Source organism: Ranitomeya variabilis, chromosome 2 (genome assembly GCF_051348905.1).
Source record: "Ranitomeya variabilis isolate aRanVar5 chromosome 2, aRanVar5.hap1, whole genome shotgun sequence".
NCBI classification, from domain to species: domain Eukaryota; kingdom Metazoa; phylum Chordata; class Amphibia; order Anura; family Dendrobatidae; genus Ranitomeya; species Ranitomeya variabilis.
In genome coordinates, this window is record NC_135233.1 from 841,494,678 (window position 1) to 841,514,716 (window position 20,039).

Genomic DNA, 20,039 nt, shown 5'->3' on the forward strand with positions numbered 1-20,039 from the left:
AAGAAATCACTGTATCTTTGTATTACATTATTTGAAATGAAGAAAGAAAAGTACGGTATACTTACAAATGTCTACTTACAAGACAATATTATGCTTAGTTTATATTTTAGCAAAAACACTTGCAGGACCCTCGCAATATCATCGTTATGGTGCGAAGCACAATGATGGCACGCCGGGTCTACAAGTCAGAAGAGGTGCTGGGGATGCTGCCAGGTAGGAAGAGGCTTGCAGGGCTCTAGTCCGACTACGTCTGAACATTTTTGCTCACCTTTTTTTTCCATTTTGTTTTAATAAATTAAAAATACAAGGTAAATGTAATGTTTGGACTGTTTAATATCAGAACACAAATATTCAAGCTTCAGTAGCTTAAGTTGAGTTATCAGTTTCTCAACATTTCTGACTTAAATTCATTCTATTTATACAATAATTATTTATTTCATGAGAAAACATTCCAGAATTCATGCTTGATACCATGTCGCCCATATAGCTCCAAGTACAACAGCATAAACGACCATGAAGAACAGGTAAACCCGGTAAACCAGTGCATCCAGAATAAGCCCAATTTGCAGCCATTGCTCTGCTACTTTTCGACTTTTATTATGACCTTCCATCTGCTGCCTTATAGTGTGCAGATCATCTGAGATGCTGCTTAGAAATATCTGGGGCTGTTTTCCGTGTATTGATGTTTCTTGAGTGGCCTCCATATATTTATCCCCTGTAAATGAAAACAGAGTCAAGAACAAACAATATACAGCAACATAATTTCCAAATACAGTTTTACAAGAATGTTATGGTGCTTTGACATTATCCACAACAAATTTCCACTAACACCAAGGATTCATGGCACTTTCAAGGTTAAAATTATGATAAATGCTTTGTTCAATCCATGTTATTTAAAAAATACTAAAACACGTTCCACATGGTGATCAAACTGATGCATTTAGAGCGCACGCAGCACCTTAGTCTGTTCGCTAGAAATGCGTTAGTTCGATTAGGACGTGGAACATATTTTTGAATATGGATTGAAAAAGATATCTAATATATAATTGCCTAGAATACTACTTCCTGCAATTTGTGCCAACTTCCGTGGCTTTGTCCGGAGCTATTGTCCGGAGCTATTGTCCGGAGCTATTGTCCGGAGCTAATGTCCGGAGATAAGTGACGTCACCAGTGTCCTACACCCAGGCAGAGCACAGTGGCCCCAGGCAGAGCACAGGGGCCCCAGGCAGAACATGGGGCCCCAGGCAGAGCACAGGGGCCCCAGGCAGAGCACAGGGGCCCCAGGCAGAGCACACACCAAATCGGAGGCCGAGGGGCCCCGCCAACCAAATCGGAGGCCGAGGAGCCCCGCCCACCAAATCGAAGGCCGAGCGGCCCCGCCCACCAAAGCGGAGGCCGAGGGGCCCGGCCCCGCCCACCAAAGCAGAGGCCGAGGGGCCCCGACCACCACATCGGAGGCCGAGGGTCCCCGCCCACCAAATCGGAGGCCGAGGGTCCCCGCCCACCAAATCGGAGGCCGAGGGTCCACACCATCCAAATCGGAGGCCAAGGGGCCCCGTCCACCAAATCGGAGGCCGACGGGCCCCACCCACCAAAGCGGAGGCCGAGGGGCCCGGCCCCGCCCACCAAAGCGGAGGCCGAGGGGCCCCGACCACCACATCGGAGGCCGAGGGGCCCCGCCCACCAAATCGGAGGCCGAGGGTCCCCGCCCACCAAATCGGAGGCCGAGGGTCCCCACCCACCAAATCGGAGGCCGAGGGTCCCCGCCAACCAAATCGGAGGCCGAGGGGCCCCGCCCACCAAATCGGAGGCCAGGGGTCCCCGCCCACCAAATCGGAGGCCGAGGGTCCCCGCCCACCAAATCGGAGGATAAGGGGCCCCGCCCACCAAATCGGAGGCCGAGGGGCCCCACCAACCAAATCGGAGGCCGAGGAGCCCCGCCCACCAAATCGAAGGCCGAGCGGCCCCGCCCACCAAAGTGCAGGCAGAGGGACCCCGCCCACCAAATCGGAGGCCGTGGGGCCCCGCCAACCAAAGCGGAGGCCGAGGGTCCCCGCCCACCAAATCGAAGGCAGAGGGACCCCGCCCACCAAATCGGAGGCCGAGGGGCCCCGCCCACCAAAGCGGAGGCCGAGGGTCCCCGCCCACCAAATCGGAGGTCGAGGGTCCCCGCCCACCAAATTGGAGGCCGAGGGTCCCCGCCCACCAAATCGGAGGCCGAGGGTCCCCGCCCACCAAATCGGAGGCCGAGGGTCCCCACCCACCAAATCGGAGGACGAGGGGCCCCACCAACCAAATCGGAGGCCGAGGAGCCCCGCCCACCAAAAGTAAGTGCGGCCCCAAAAGTAAGTGCGCCCCCGGGTGCAAAAGTAAGTGCGCCCCCGGGTGCAAAAGTAAGTGCGCCCCCGGGTGCAAAAGTAAGTGCGCCCCCGGGTGCAAAAGTAAGTGCGCCCCCGGGTGCAAAAGTAAGTGCGCCCCCGGGTGCAAAAGTAAGTGCGCCCCCGGGTGCAAAAGTAAGTGCGCCTCCGGGTGCAAAAGTAAGTGCGCCCCCGGGTGCAAAAGTAAGCGCGCCCCCGGCCCCGGGTGCAAAAGTAAGCGCGCCCCCCAGTCCCGTGTGTGAAAAGTGCTGCTGTAAAGCTGGTAGCGCTGTTCAAGCACCATGTATTTCCTTCAGGAAATGCCCATCTAATATATAATTGCCTAGAATACTACTTCCTGCAATTTGTGCCAACTTCCGTGGCTTTGTCCAGAGCTAATGTCCGGAGCTAATGTCCGGAGATAAGTGACGTCACCAGTGTCCTACACCCAGGCAGAGCACAGGGGCCCCAGGCAGCATATGGGGCCCCAGGCAGAGCACAGTGGCCCCAGGCAGAGCACAGGGGCCCCAGGCAGCATATGGGGCCCCAGGCAGAGCACAGTGGACCCAGGCAGAGCACAGGGGCCCCAGGCAGCCTATGGGGCCCCAGGCAGAGCACAGTGGCCCCAGGCAGAGCACAGGGGCCCCAGGCAGCATATGGGGCCCCAGGCAGAGCACAGGGGCCCCAGGCAGCATATGGGGCCCCAGGCAGAGCACAGTGGCCCCAGGCAGAGCACAGGGGCCCCAGGCAGAACATGGGGCCCCAGGCAGAGCACAGGGGCCCCAGGCAGAGCACAGGGGCCCCAGGCAGCATATGGGGCCCCAGGCAGAGCACAGGGGCCCCAGGCAGCATATGGGGCCCCAGGCAGAGCACAGGGGCCCCAGGCAGAGCACAGTGGCCCCAGGCAGCATATGGGGCCCCAGGCAGAGCACAGGGGCCCCAGGCAGAGCACAGTGGCCCCAGGCAGAGCACAGGGGCCCCAGGCAGAACATGGGGCCCCAGGCAGAGCACAGGGGCCCCAGGCAGAGCACAGGGGCCCCAGGCAGCATATGGGGCCCCAGGCAGAGCACAGTGGCCCCAGGCAGCATATGGGGCCCCAGGCAGAGCACAGTGGCCCCAGGCAGCATATGGGGCCCCAGGCAGAGCACAGTGGCCCCAGGCAGAGCACAGGGGCCCCAGGCAGCATATGGGGCCCCAGGCAGAGCACAGTGGTCCCAGGCAGAGCACAGTGGCCCCAGGCAGAACATGGGGCCCCAGGCAGAGCACAGTGGCCCCAGGCAGAGCACAGGGGCCCCAGGCAGAACATGGGGCCCCAGGCAGAGCACAGGGGCCCCAGGCAGAGCACAGGGGCCCCAGGCAGCATATGGGGCCCCAGGCAGAGCACAGGGGCCCCAGGCAGCATATGGGGCCCCAGGCAGAGCACAGTGGCCCCAGGCAGAGCACAGGGGCCCCAGGCAGCCTATGGGGCCCCAGGCAGAGCACAGTGGCCCCAGGCAGAACATGGGGCCCCAGGCAGAGCACAGGGGCCCCAGGCAGAGCACAGGGGCCCCAGGCAGCATATGGGGCCCCAGGCAGAGCACAGTGGTCCCAGGTAGAGCACAGGGGCCCCAGGCAGCCTATGGGGCCCCAGGCAGAGCACAGGGGCCCCAGGCAGCATATGGGGCCCCAGGCAGAGCACAGGGGCCCCAGGCAGCATATGGGGCCCCAGGCAGAGCACAGTGGCCCCAGGCAGAGCACAGGGGCCCCAGGCAGAACATGGGGCCCCAGGCAGAGCACACAAACTGTAAACACTCAGAGTTTTTTTTACTTCAACCAGAAAACCTTAACGGTTCATAAAAAACTTGACTGTTCAGGATATGATAAAAGTCATAGTATTCTGAATCTTTAACTTATAAAGATACCTTTACATGGGGTGATTATTGGTTCCAGAGAGGCTTTCGGCCGATAATCGTACACATGGCTGGTGACAGGACAATACAATATAAACGTTCAAAGGTAAACACTGATAACATTAAAATCTAATATATAATTGCCTAGAATACTACTTCCGGCAATTTGTGCCAACTTCCGTGGCTTTGTCCGGAGATAATGTCCGGAGATAAGTGACGTCACCAGCGTCCTACACCCGCTCAGGGTGGACAAAGATATATGCCTTCGTGGTGCGCGGCACTTTTCTGATTGGTTGCCGCCTGCCGCGAGCGACCAATCAGAAATGTGCCGTACTGTCAAGAATTGTCAAGAGCTGGTGAGTGCAGCCATTTTTTGTTCTTTCTTACTATTATTTATTAATTGTATTATTCTTACATTTGAATAAATAAAGTATATATGGATTCTAGACTCCCGATTCTTTAGAATCGGGCTGCCATCTAGTTTCAAATAATTTTAAGCTTGGAAGTGTCGTAAATCCGTGGTGTGTGTACTAATAAAAAAAGGAGAGAAGAGCAGATAGATTAGATGGAAATCAAATAATAGTTTCATGAAATTTGTAGGTCCCAATGAAATTACACAGTCTGTAATTCAATTTGCATGAATTGTCAAAAAAATGCCAGCTGCTTTTTCGCACAGTGCAGAAGACTGCATCAGTCATAGAAGGCTGACATGAGTTCAGGCCTGACAGCACAGGCTTCTCCATAATGCCATGCAGTTATCACTTCACATGATCCAGCACAGCCAATCAGGAGGGACAATCATGATCTGTATAAAAGGCTAGGCAGAAAATGCAGCAGCCATTTTAGCGTGATTTAACATAGTGAGAAGATGCCAGTGCTCACAACTCAGTAATCGATATTTAGGAAGAGAAAGCCTTTAAACATTGGACAAATGCTCCAGGCAGTAATGTACTAAAAAATTGGAGCTGTGAAGAAAATGAAAGTAGTAGTCTGCAAATTTATACAGAGATTCAAATGACCGCAGAGTTAGGGCTAATGCAGACGACCGTAATATTTGGATGAGTGCTATCCGTAGTTTTGACGGATAGCACTCGTCCCCGTGTTATTCTAAAAAATTGCTGCATGTCCGAGTTTGATCAGATATTCAGCTCGCACTCGGCCATGCAAGTCAATGAGTCGGACTCCACTCGAATGACAATTACACAATTGGCACAATACATTTTATAGAAAATAAAAAATGAAATCCGTATCAGTCAGACCGTGCACTTGGTTGTCACAAGTGACTGTACTTACTTTTTGCATTTCCTGTGCAATTCTTTTTTCTGAAGAGAATACCGTATATACTCGAGTATGAGCCGAGATTTTCAGCCCATTTTTTAAGGCTGAAAGTGCCCCGCTCGGTTTATACTCGAGTCACCCCCACCGGTCTGTCTCTCGTCACCCCCACCGGTCTGTCTCCCCCGGTCTGTGTCTCTTCCCCAGGGGTGATTCTTACCCCCTCCTTCACAGCAGCAGTGGCGGAGCAGCGCAATTCTGGCATGTATTGAGGTAGCGGCGAGCCAGTAACCTATGGAGCAAGCGGTAGTGGCGGAAAAGCGCCATCCTGTCATGTATGGAGTCCCGGCGGTATGGAGCAGCAGTAGCAGTCGTGGAGGCAAGCGGTAGCCATATGGCAGGTGGAGATTGCGGGCAGCCTGTATTTTCAGTGCTGCACACTTCACTTCCGGTGACGTCACAAATATTCATAAGCCATAATGAGCGGGACCAGAAGTGACCTGTGCGCAACGAAAATACAGGCCGTCCGCAACCTCCACCTGCTGTACGGCTACTGCTTGCCTTCACGACTGCTACTGCTGCTCCATACTTTAACCGCTACCTCCAGGACTCCATACATGACAGGATGGCGCTGCTCCACTGCTGCTGCTGTGTAGAAGTGAGTTACAAACACCCCCGTGGGAGACTCACAGACCGAGGGGAGAGGGGAGACTCGCCGCCACTGCTGCTGTGTAGAAGTGGGTAAGAAACACCTCCGTGGGAGACTCGCGGATCGACAGGGAGAGGGGAGACTCGCAGGGAGAGGGGAGACTTGCGGACCCAGTAGCTGCTGCATCTCTCCCCTCGGCGTATACTCGAGTCAATAGGTTTTCCCGTTTTTTGAGGTAAAATTAGGTACCTCGGCTTATACTCGGGTCAGCTTATACTCAAGTATATACAGTATTTTTGTTTTTTTAACTATAAAATAAAATTTTCAAAGCTCCAGACATTCAACTGTGACTGTCTAGCTCCCAAAGTGTGAGTGCAGCAAACATTTATTTTCACAGCTGTTTTACAAATTTTACAATTGTTCACTTCACACGGATACACAACCCTGTTGCAGGTTCTGGCTTTTTTGAATGCGTACCTACAGTACTTTTGCATTTCTCATCAAATTATTTTGGGAAAAGGGTTGAATTTTGTTTAAATTTAACTGTGCCTGTCTATTTATGTAAACCTATTTTGCAAGTGCAATTTGAGAACCGTACATGCCACATGTATTCTGCAGCCTTTTGCTATCTGTATGTCAATCCACCTTACAAACAGCCATGAAGCATGTTTAGAATATACACTGTAGGAAATAATTATTTGATCACTTTCTCATTTTGTAAGTTTGCCCACTGACAAAGACATGAATAGTCTATGATTTTAAGGGTAGGTTAATTTTAACATTGAGAGATCGAATATCAAAAATAAAATCCAGAAAATCACATTGTATAAGTTATATATAAATTTATTTGCATTTTGTAGTGAGAAATAAGTATTTGATCCCTCTGGCAAACAAGACTTAATACTTGGTGGCAAAACCCTTGTTGGCAAGCACAGCAGTCAGATGTTTTTTGTAGTTGATGATGAGGTTTGCGCACATGTCTGGAGGGATTTTGGTCCACTCCTCTTTGCAGATCATCTCTAAATCATTAAGATTTTGAGGCTGTCGTTGACAACTCAGAGCTTCATCTCCCTCCATAAGTTTTCTATGGGATTAAGGTCTGGAGACTCGCTAAGCCACTCCATGACCTTAATGTGCTTCTTTTTTAGCCACTCCTTTGTTGCCTTGGCTGTATGTTTTGGGTCATTGTTGTACTACACTAACAATATTGCAGCATATAGTGGATTTCTCAGTCTCCTATGCCTGTGCTTTTTCACAAAATTGGTAAGATCCTTTATTTTGTTCTTATGACATTAAAATCTGAGAAGTATTGAATATTCAGAATTTTAATATTTATCTAGAAAGTGATACACTGAGATTTTGTTTTATCCAAGCTATACTATATTTTTTCTTACCTAAAATAAACTTGGAATAATATTTATCTTAATAAAATATATTTTTTTATTTAATTCACACTATCACTCTGACAGAAAATCATACAAACCTGCAGCTTCACAGATGGTATTCTGCTGTTCTTCTGTGTCAGAATTAACTTGTGTTTTGTAGCAAACCACAAGAGAAACATAGTGGAGGACTAATGATTGTAACCAGATTGGCACATGTGGACTTGTCAAGTAACCTTTATACAAAATATTCATAATAAAGACTGTTTCAAACAATCCAATAACTAGTAATGCCAGGCACATTGACACATAAATACCTGTAGGAAAGAATAAAAAATGGTACATACGTTGAAGGGTATATGTCAGCAGGATTTTACCCCTAAACTAATTATATTGCATGTAGCTCTTTCAAAGACATGTCCAGCAATACCTTTACATGGCAGTCCGTTCCTCTGTTACTGAAAAATCAGCATTTTTATCAATATGCAAATGAGACTGAAGGGACATATCTGTAGATCCGAATCATCTGTCACTCCAGCTCTATTCCTCCCACCCAGCGCCACTTCTTCCTGCTTGACTGACAGTTAATTTGCCTAAAGTGACACAGCAAAGAAGTTTTCACTCAAGCAGGAGGAGGCGACGCTGCCGGGGAAAAGAGATGGAATGACAGAGTCTTCATATCTACATCTTCAGCCTCCTTTGAATATCAGTTCAATAGCTGATTTTTCAGTTCAGTATAGCACTGTAACTTAGCCTTAGTTGAGTAGGAAGAGAAAGTTAAGTTAAGCCTAACTAGGAGTGAATGGAAGAATAGGTGATGCTAACCCGTAGGAGTAGTGATGACTGTTAATAATGACAAAGTAGATTTATCAGAGTCTCTTTTCATGCAGCATGTTATTTCCCGCACTCCTGCACTGATCAGAAGCATTTCACCTTCATATTAAACGGTGCAGTTTTCTGTTAGCAGTGCAGGGGTTAACTGCTCAGCTAAAAGTCTCTGTAGCTTTCCTGCTCGCATGATCTCAGCTGTTCAGTATTGTCCACTCCCCTCTCCTATATATACTTGCCTCTGGTAATCTGGATTATCAGTGTTAGTCTTGGACTGCCTGGTGTGGAGTGGAGGTGTCTGTTGTTGACAGAGGCATTTGGATTGTTGATATGTGACCGCTGCTTGGTGTTTTCGCTGTGTGTAAATCCTCATCCTCTCCTATTTGGTTTACCTACTCTTTCTCCCTGGTGTTCCTCTCCGTTGTTTGAGAGTGCAAATTTATATGTTTGGTATTTCATTTATCCCTGTAAGTCCTCCCTTGTTAGTCTGTTATATATATATATATATATATATATATATATATATATATATATATATATATATATATATATATATATATATATATATGTAGTAGAGCGTCGGGTGGTTTCGTCAAACTCAATTTGACAGGTGGACACGCCCCTATCAAAGTGTATCAAAGTGTGTAACCCCTCCCTGTCAGCCAGCTGTCCTCCTTGTCTGGCTGTCCCCTTTTGATATAGTTTAATTTGTTAATGCAGTGAATGTTATCCCAGTAATTGTTTTATATTAGTTGATTATATGCTATATTAAGAGTAGTCTTATTTGATAATCCGCTGATAGGGAGAGTGAGGCTGTGTTTCTACAGTATTATTCTGCTGTGAGCTTGAATGATTCTAGTACTATAATTGCTAACAGATGCTAAGAGTTTCTGTGATGGAGATACAAACATTCCACTAGCTAGCAGCTGTTAAAATGTATCTGTACTGATCACTAACCAGACAGCCAGGCTTTCTGTGCTGGAGATACAAACATTCCACACAAGCAGTGTTAAATAGGCATCATACGGATACCGTAGTGAGTATAAAATGTATTAAATTGATTACTGATACTCTTCCAACAAATTGATAATGATATCAAAAGTGTATTATTTTATTTATAGTCCCAATAATATTTATTCTCTTTTATTGACATTTTCATAAACCTATAGTCCCAATAATATTTATTTGACCAGCAGATAATTAATTAAAATCGCATAAAGCGTGTTAAATAGACAGCGCACGGACACCGCAGTGAATCAAAATGTATTAAATTGATTACTGATACGCTTCCAACAAATTGATAATATCATAAGTGTATTATTTTATTTATAGTCCCAGTAATATTTATTCTCTTTTATTGACATTTTCATAAACCTATAGTCTCAATAATATTTATTTGACCAGCAGATAATTAATTAAAATCGCATAAAGTGTGTTAAATAGACATCACACCAAAATCATAGTGAATCAAAATGTATTAAATTGATTACTGATACAAGACTCACACGACATCTCATGGCTGCTGTCAGCAGCTGTGTGCCTGGTGTGCCTGACCCCCCTCCCCCTTTCTGAGAACCCAGACAGATGATCAAAACACAGAAAGCTTTATCAGAGATTTAGAGTCTGTATAATTATCGGACTTCAGTATCGCTGTAAGCTGCAGACTGCCCATTTGATAATAAATTGTTATCAAAGTGTCAGCAAAATGTATTAAATTGATTACTGATACTCTTCCAACAAATTGATAATGATATCAAAAGTGTATTATTTTATTTATAGTCCCAATAATATTTATTCTCTTTTATTGACATTTTCATAAACCTATAGTCCCAGTAATATTTATTTGACCAGCAGAGAATTAATTAAAATCGCATAAAGTGTGTTAAATAGACATCACACCAAAATCATAGTGAATCAAAATGTATTAAATTGATTACTGATACGATTCCAACAAATTGATAATAAATTGTTATCAAAGTGACAGCAAAGTATATTAAATAGATAACACAACAAAATCATAGTGTATCAAAGTGTATTATTTTATTTATAGTCCCAATAATATTTATTCTCTTTTATTGACATTTTCATAAACCTATAGTCCCAATAATATTTATTTGACCAGCAGATAATTAATTAAAATCGCATAAAGTGTGTTAAATAGACATCATACGGATAGCGTAGTGAGTATAAAATGTATTAAATTGATTACTGATACGATTCCAACAAATTGATAATAAATTGATATCAAAGTGGCAGCAAAGCATATTAAATAGATAACACACCAAAATCATAGTGTATCAAAGTGTATTATTTTATTTACAGTCCCAATAATATTTATTCTCTTTTATTGACATTTTCATACACCTATAGTCCCAATAATAGGGCATATTATGTATATTCTGTGTTTATGCATCATTATTTCATACTGTGATTCTCATTTTATGAGCTTTATAACACAGCAGACTGATTTACGGACATATTATGTATAATTATTAGTTAATTGGCCAGTCATTTATCAGTTTTTCATACGTATCACAGAAAGATTTTAGTTCGATCTGATTTAAAATCATATACTTCAGCGATAATGTCAGGTGTTGGATAGGCATTTATCAGTTTTTCATACGTATCACAGAAAGATTTTAGCTTGATCTGTGCGAGTTTGCGGGCAAATTATGTATATTCTGTGTTTATGCATCATTATTTCATACTGTGATTCTCATTTTATGAGTTTTATAACACATCAAACTGATTTACAGCCATATTATGTATAATTATTTTAGAATGAAGCAGGCCCAGAGACGCCCCAACCTGTACAGATAATGTTCAGTGTTAGTGTGATACAGCATTGTGTTATTATTCCAGGCTGTAACATTTCTATTCCCACAATTTCAACGATCTCTTGATTTTTATCAGAGTCGGTATTCACATATAATAACAATAATAATAATAATAATAACCATCGGTGATATTATGTATATCATGTGTTTTTGACAGGTATAAAACGGTTATTTTATACATGACTGGTATATGAATATAAAAAGTAAAAATCATCACATGTACAATTAATATACATCATTACACTTCTTACAAAATAGATAATATACAGTATATAGTTCAGTGATAATTGTTACAGTATTTTATTTTCCCGGTGTTACTTTTGTTCATGTATTACCGGATTCTTCTGCAGTTGTGATTCTCACCTTTCTATATAAATAGTGCAATAATTCAGTCACGGCCAGTTTTCCGTTAAAAATATGAATATTATTGAATATAATGTTTTACTTATGTTACAGTTTTATTTTTATTTTTTATTATTTTATTTTTTTTTTATTTTCCTGATGCTACTTTTGTTCGTGTATTATCGGCGTCTTCTTCAGTTGTGATTCTTACCTTTTCTATATAAATATGGGCAAATGAATTGTCCAGTGCCAGCATAATTTTTCAGCGTGTCCAGGGGTTGTGTTTAACTATCCTTTTAGAGTGTCTAGTAGTTTTATATTCTTTGTCTGATATATTTCTACACAAAGCTTCAAAACTATTTTGTAATTTATAATGTATCACAGTAGTTTCATATGAAGTTACATCTTAGGCTCTGTTCAGACTATTGTAATATCTGTAGCTTAAAATAGAGCCAAATAGCTACTTTCAAATCCGGACATACACCATTGATTTTAATGGGGTCTAAGGGGATTCTATCAAGCTTTTCCACATAATAGTTATGGAAAGAATAATGCTACAGAATTGGCCGCTCCAGTTATAAAACAAAAATGATGAAAATTATCCTTGATGATAATGTGAAAAAGGCTTATGCAGTGGGTTTATGGATCTCTACAATAAACACCATGTGTAGAAATTTGGAACTTACTGGATTAGTGAATATAATAACGTTTGGCATATTTTATAACATACAGCTAATGATTCATGCTTTTAACTTGTATGTAACTGGTTAATGTTACTAATACCCTCTAACATGGGGTCATGGTTCTGCATTTTCTGAAGAGTTGAGCTTCATCTCCATCTTTCTTTAATTCTACATTATTTTATCACATATTAATTTCACAGTTGTCTGTGCGGGCTATTTGCACACAGCCTTCTTGAATTCAATGTTTGTAGATTTTTCTGTCATGGAAAAAAAAAAAAAAAAAACATGTACAAAGTTAAAACATAATTAAAATAAAGAATAATGACCTAGCTGGTTGTTTGGGTGATATTGTAAAATCATTTACTGTTTCTACTACTTGGCAATTGTTACACTCAGTTATTTTTATTTATTTATTTATTTTTATTTTTTTTTATTTTATTTTTTTTCCCTTGGATTTTGTTAGTCATTACAATTATTTCTGCTCCCAAGATAGGGTTTTAGAGTCACCAAGTAACATAAATGTGCAGACTCCTGAATATTACAATTACAAAACATTCAAAGTTTGTTTCTCCACTTTTTGCAGATAATAAATCTTAATTTCTTTATAATTTGACTTTTAGTTATAGTTTGTTTCAGCTCTTTGTCGTTCTATGTATACCGTAAATTTTGCTTCCTTTCAGTGAATAATATAAGACAAATTATTTTTATTCAAAGAAGTCTAACTTATGTATACTTTTAAAGCTTTGTTACATTTCTATCCAGTCTACACCATGCTGTGTAACATAAATACATGCGGTCTTGTAGTATGGTTTTTTTGGGTTTCTCTGAACTGCCGCAAACAAAACATATAAGGTAGTGCGGCACAAGATGTGAGCGTACCCGCAGCTCACTGAGCATTACCGCTGCACTCATGGCCACTTCTCTTTGCAGCTTCTGAATGTACACTATTCTCACCCATGGAGAGTTTTCCTTTAAAAATATGAATATTATTGAATATAATGTTTTACATATGTTACAGTATTTTATTTTCCATGCAAAAATCCATCTTTGTGCTGATGGCGGCATCAACATTTTGCCATTATAAGTTTATGGTTCTGTATGTTGTGTGTGTATGTTTGTTGTGTGTGTATGTTTGTTGTGTGTGTTGTGTGTGTGTTCTGTATGTTGTGTGTGTATGTTTGTTGTGTGTGTATGTTTGTTGTGTGTGTATGTTTGTTGTGTGTGTATGTTTGTTGTGTGTGTTGTATGTGTTGTGTGTGTGTTCTGTATGTTGTGTGTGTATGTTTGTTGTGTGTGTATGTTTGTTGTGTGTGTTGTATGTGTTGTGTGTGTGTTCTGTATGTTGTGTGTGTATGTTTGTTGTGTGTGTTGCATGTGTTGTGTGTGTGTTCTGAATGTTGTGTGTGTATGTTTGTTGTGTGTGTTGTATGTGTTGTGTGTGTTCTGTATGTTGTGTGTGTTTGTTGTGTGTGTTGTATGTGTTGTGTGTGTTCTGTATGTTATGTGTGTTTGTTGTGCATGTGTTCTGTGTGTTGTGTGTGACTGCCTCCATCTCCGTTCTGCAATTCTCCTCTCTCTTTACAGAACCATAAACTTATAATGGCAAAATGTTGATGCCGCCATCAGCACAAAGATGGATTTTTGCATGGAAAATAAAATACTGTAACATATGTAAAACATTATATTCAATAATATTCATATTTTTAACGGAAAACTGGCCGTGACTGTGAATTATTGCACTATTTATATAGAAAGGTGAGAATCACAACTGCAGAAGAATCCGGTAATACATGAACAAAAGTAACACCGGGAAAATAAAATACTGTAACAATTATCACTGAACTATATACTGTATATTATCTATTTTGTAAGAAGTGTAATGATGTATATTAATTGTACATGTGATGATTTTTACTTTTTATATTCATATACCAGTCATGTATAAAATAACCGTTTTATACCTGTCAAAAACACATGATATACATAATATCACCGATGGTTATTATTATTATTATTGTTATTATATGTGAATACCGACTCTGATAAAAATCAAGAGATCGTTGAAATTGTGGGAATAGAAATGTTACAGCCTGGAATAATAACACAATGCTGTATCACACTAACACTGAACATTATCTGTACAGGTTGGGGCGTCTCTGGGCCTGCTTCATTCTAAAATAATTATACATAATATAGCTGTAAATCAGTTTGATGTGTTATAAAACTCATAAAATGAGAATCACAGTATGAAATAATGATGCATAAACACAGAATATACATAATTTGCCCGCAAACTCGCACAGATCAAGCTAAAATCTTTCTGTGATACGTATGAAAAACTGATAAATGCCTATCCAACACCTGACATTATCGCTGAAGTATATGATTTTAAATCAGATCGAACTAAAATCTTTCTGTGATACGTATGAAAAACTCATAAATGACTGGCCAATTAACTAATAATTATACATAATATGTCCGTAAATCAGTCTGCTGTGTTATAAAGCTCATAAAATGAGAATCACAGTATGAAATAATGATGCATAAACACAGAATATACATAATATGCCCTATTATTGGGACTATAGGTGTATGAAAATGTCAATAAAAGAGAATAAATATTATTGGGACTGTAAATAAAATAATACACTTTGATACACTATGATTTTGGTGTGTTATCTATTTAATATGCTTTGCTGCCACTTTGATATCAATTTATTATCAATTTGTTGGAATCGTATCAGTAATCAATTTAATACATTTTATACTCACTACGGTATCCGTATGATGTCTATTTAACACACTTTATGCGATTTTAATTAATTATCTGCTGGTCAAATAAATATTATTGGGACTATAGGTTTATGAAAATGTCAATAAAAGAGAATAAATATTATTGGGACTATAAATAAAATAATACACTTTGATACACTATGATTTTGGTGTGTTATCTATTTAATATACTTTGCTGTCACTTTGATAACAATTTATTATCAATTTGTTGGAATCGTATCAGTAATCAATTTAATACATTTTGATTCACTATGATTTTGGTGTGATGTCTATTTAACACACTTTATGCGATTTTAATTAATTATCTGCTGGTCAAATAAATATTACTGGGACTATAGGTTTATGAAAATGTCAATAAAAGAGAATAAATATTATTGGGACTATAAATAAAATAATACACTTTTGATATCATTATCAATTTGTTGGAAGAGTATCAGTAATCAATTTAATACATTTTGCTGACACTTTGATAACAATTTATTATCAAATGGGCAGTCTGCAGCTTACAGCGATACTGAAGTCCGATAATTATACAGACTCTAAATCTCTGATAAAGCTTTCTGTGTTTTGATCATCTGTCTGGGATCTCAGAAAGGGGGAGGGGGGTCAGGCACACCAGGCACACAGCTGCTGACAGCAGCCATGAGATGTCATGTGAGTCTCGTATCAGTAATCAATTTAATACATTTTGATTCACTATGATTTTGGTGTGATGTCTATTTAACACACTTTATGCGATTTTAATTAATTATCTGCTGGTCAAATAAATATTATTGGGACTATAGGTTTATGAAAATGTCAATAAAAGAGAATAAATATTACTGGGACTATAAATAAAATAATACACTTATGATATTATTATCAATTTGTTGGAAGCGTATCAGTAATCAATTTAATACATTTTGATTCACTGCGGTGTCCGTGCGCTGTCTATTTAACACGCTTTATGTGATTTTAATTAATTATCTGCTGGTCAAATAAATATTATTGGGACTATAGGTTTATGAAAATGTCAATAAAAGAGAATAAATATTACTGGGACTATAAATAAAATAATACACTTATGATATTATTATCAATTTGTTGGAAGAGTATCAGTAATCAATTTAATACATTTTGATTCACTGCGGTGTCCGTGCGCTGTCTATTTAACACGCTTTATGCGATTTTAATTAATTATCTGCTGGTCAAATAAATATTATTGGGACTATAGGTTTATGAAAATGTCAATAAAAGAGAATAAATATTATTGGGACTATAAATAAAATAATACACTTTTGATATCATTATCAATTTGTTGGAAGAGTATCAGTAATCAATTTAATACATTTTATACTCACTACGGTATCCGTATGATGCCTATTTAACACTGCTTGTGTGGAATGTTTGTATCTCCAGCACAGAAAGCCTGGCTGTCTGGTTAGTGATCAGTACAGATACATTTTAACAGCTGCTAGCTAGTGGAATGTTTGTATCTCCATCACAGAAACTCTTAGCATCTGTTAGCAATTATAGTACTAGAATCATTCAAGCTCACAGCAGAATAATACTGTAGAAACACAGCCTCACTCTCCCTATCAGCGGATTATCAAATAAGACTACTCTTAATATAGCATATAATCAACTAATATAAAACAATTACTGGGATAACATTCACCGCATTAACAAATTAAACTATATCAAAAGGGGACAGCCAGACAAGGAGGACAGCTGGCTGACAGGGAGGGGTTACACACTTTGATACACTTTGATAGGGGCGTGTCCACCTGTCAAATTGAGTTTGACGAAACCACCCGATGCTCTACTACATATAATATATATATATATATATATATATATATATATATATATATATATATATACTATTATTCCCCACTTCCCTGGGTGGGGAAGGGGGGACAGATATAGGGCTGATTCAGGAGTCGGCAAGGTACGTGGCCCCAGTGTATTTACCATCAGAAGTAATCCGGCGAGCAGGGATAGCTAGGGTGCCCCTGGCATTAGGGACAGGAAAAGAGCTCTGTCGCAAGGAGTATATGGCTTGCATATGTGCCATACCTGAAGTGAGATTCCACTACCACCTTGTGCTGCACTTCATACAAGTTTTCTGCATCTTTTTGTGTCACATACTCTATGGGCAATCTGTTTGTCTGAAGAAGGTCTACAATAGACTGAAACATCATATATTTGACTATGGATTGCAATTAAAATTATTTTCTCGCATTATACTCTTGTATACAGAGTGGCTTGTCAGTCATGAGAAAGTGGACTGAGAATTAGCTGCTGGGGACCTGTCTCAGACCTAGTAATCCAAGAGGCATAGTCCCAATTTGGCTTCTCAAAGTATATTTTCTTGGAAATGCTGTAGAATTTAAAGTCAATCTGTCAGTAGGATCAACACTCCTAAGCCGTCTATATGGCCTGGTAGGTCATAAAAAAAAGTTGAATAAAGTGGTACATTGATATATTTGATCCGATGTGTTATATCAGAGAAATCCACGTTTCTCCTAATGTGTGTATGAGCTGTTAAGATTTATAGGCGGGGCACAGTTCTCAATGAGAATCTGCCTCCAGAGCCTATTTTAAATTAAAAGGGGAGTTACCAGTGTAAGACATGTAGATTAGGAGAGCAAACTGTCAGTCATGGGTCATAAAGTGTCTAGTGTGAATGCCTATCTATTCTATATTCAGTCTTAGAGAGGTATTCACACTAGACACGTTAGGACCCAGCAGTTTTGAGACCAACTTGTCATTGGTTGCTGGGCATGCATGGATTGGTCAAATTATGTGCTAAGCATCTCAATTGTTCCTAGTTTCCAGAAGCAGTATTGGTATTCATGTTTCATATATTTCATATTGATATGCTTTAGCACTACAGAGTGCACTTTTTTGTTTACTGCATGCCCATAGAGGTGGCTTAGGAGGGTTGATACTACTGACAGATTCCCTTTCAAAGTAAAACATACACTGCATCAATAAAGCAGTCAGTGTCTGCTTCATGCTTCCTGATGTTTGGATAACATGATTAAACTGCTAGGTTCACATTAAACAGTTGGAAAAAAGTAACCCATGAAAAATTCAACAAATGGTAAAAAAAAATGACAATCATTATAGCTCTTACCTATAAGTGGTGTTCCACTGGATGTAGCAGGCAGCAAATCATTTATGATGAGAATAAATACCATATATCCCAACAGCAAGGTCATTTTAAAGGTGGCTCGGTCCATACCGTGTGGTGGAAGGTTGAAACTGAAGATATCTATTAACATCAGGAAGGCACTTGGAAGCAGTAGATTGACCACATACAAGCCTGGGCGTCGTTTGATGATAATCTGAGGTGATAATACACACTACCTTTAATTATGAATAAAATGGATAATAAATGTCATTTTCCCCCCATTATTAATACTTCTCTCCTGGATTCTAGATTCTCAAATCGTGGTATGTGAACCCCAGGGGTATATGACATGCATGTATGAGGTATTTACACAGCTCTCTGTGCTGTGTTTTTATTTTACATCACAGTATATGATGATAGCCTTGCGTGCACTGTACTGCACATCTGTGACCATAATCTTTTACCATTCCTCCTCACCAGCTGCCTACTGGAGGAATAAAAATGGTCCCCCAGCCTAGCAATAGTCTTACTCCCTTGAAACAATATTCACTCTGCGGATATGTACAAAATATTAAAGGGAGCCTGACAGCGGATACATGCTGCCCGATCCACGTGTATCAGGCACTTGATATATGATCTCAGTCATAAATGACTCTGAAGTTTAACAACCGAGCTGCATGGGACTAGTTGGACTAGCTGGTCCTCAGCGGCATCTGCCCACCTTCTGCCCTGGAATGACAGCTCTCTTCCTATACATGCATGCAGGGAAAGACCTGTCAGTCGAGAAGCAAGCCAGGAACCTGCCTGTCCAACTAGTGTCCCATGCACCTCAGTCCACAGCTGTTATTAACCAATGCTCTTCTCTGAAATTACGCTGTATTTCACAGTTACACATATGATGCTGAAATCTTGCTGCCACAGTCTAATACATGTTGTCTGTGGATCAGCTATCAGGTTCCCTTTAACAGGAGAGAGACAATCCTTCAATGTTTTACTTACATTAAATGCCACCATGTTCTGCATATTTCCAGGATCAGAAGGTTCTGTCTGGACTAGTTCCCATTCACCCTGTGGACCCTCGCCCTCTGAAGAAATTTGACCAGTGCTGCCATTTGTCTTAAGAAGACCAAGTTTAATGTGTTGAGCTGTGAATATAAGAAATCCAAGAGATAAATGGTTGTGCAGTCTCTTTACCTTTTACTGTAGACTTCAGCATCCACAATCCAGAGCACTGCTAACAGGGCAAGCTGAGACCGGCCGGTCCGAAGGCACATCCAGAGTTCCCTTTACAGGTGGAAATCAGTAGCCTTCCTACTTGCGCCTTTGTGTTGTAGTACCTCCCTGCTGAGCACCACGGAATAGTCCTCACAACTCTTGTATCTATTTCTGATGTTCTCTCTCTCCGTCCCCCAGTTGGTATGGCTAGGACGCACCCGTATGATGGGGTAGGCCTGGAGCTTTTTTATAGGGACCCTAGAGACGCCCCTCTCCCACAATTGCCTCTGTTGTCTGCATAGGTGTAAAGGTGAGACAGCCAGCCTAGAGTTAACTGCCCTGCCGTGATCTGGAGTAATGCGTAGAGCCAGTACTCCCTCGGTGTTCCGGCCACCGGCTACGCGCCTCAGAAGGATGTTGCCTCGATCTTAGGGCACGACTCCTCCTGGTATTATCTCCTTAGTGCTGTGATCTCGTTTTCTCACTTCTCCACAATATACTTCGCTTCTTGTCCTTTCTTAAGATACCGCCGCAATGAGGTGCAGGCGCGGTTCCGTAACAATCTGTCTCATGCTAGGACGCTGTCAGGATCCCACCCCTGACAGGGACCCCCCTGAATCTTCCCAGCAACTCCCTCTCTCACAGGATGTTGCCTGGGCAAAACCCAGTCA

At 41.4% G+C, this 20,039-nt stretch overlaps 1 protein-coding gene across 1 annotated transcript in view; it reads right to left on the minus strand.

Moving 5' to 3' along the window:
- Positions 1-329: 329 nt before the first annotated feature.
- The window catches only part of LOC143803965 (5-hydroxytryptamine receptor 3A-like), a 110,534-nt gene continuing 90,824 nt past the window's right edge, over positions 330-20,039 (minus strand). Inside the window, exons 6-9 of the mRNA XM_077281715.1 lie at positions 19,153-19,298; positions 18,157-18,367; positions 7,654-7,869; positions 330-715 (exon numbers count right to left, since the gene is read on the minus strand). Of these exons, the coding sequence (XP_077137830.1) occupies positions 459-715; positions 7,654-7,869; positions 18,157-18,367; positions 19,153-19,298 (830 nt within the window). The 3' untranslated portion in view covers positions 330-458. The remainder of the gene's footprint in view (positions 716-7,653; positions 7,870-18,156; positions 18,368-19,152; positions 19,299-20,039) is intronic.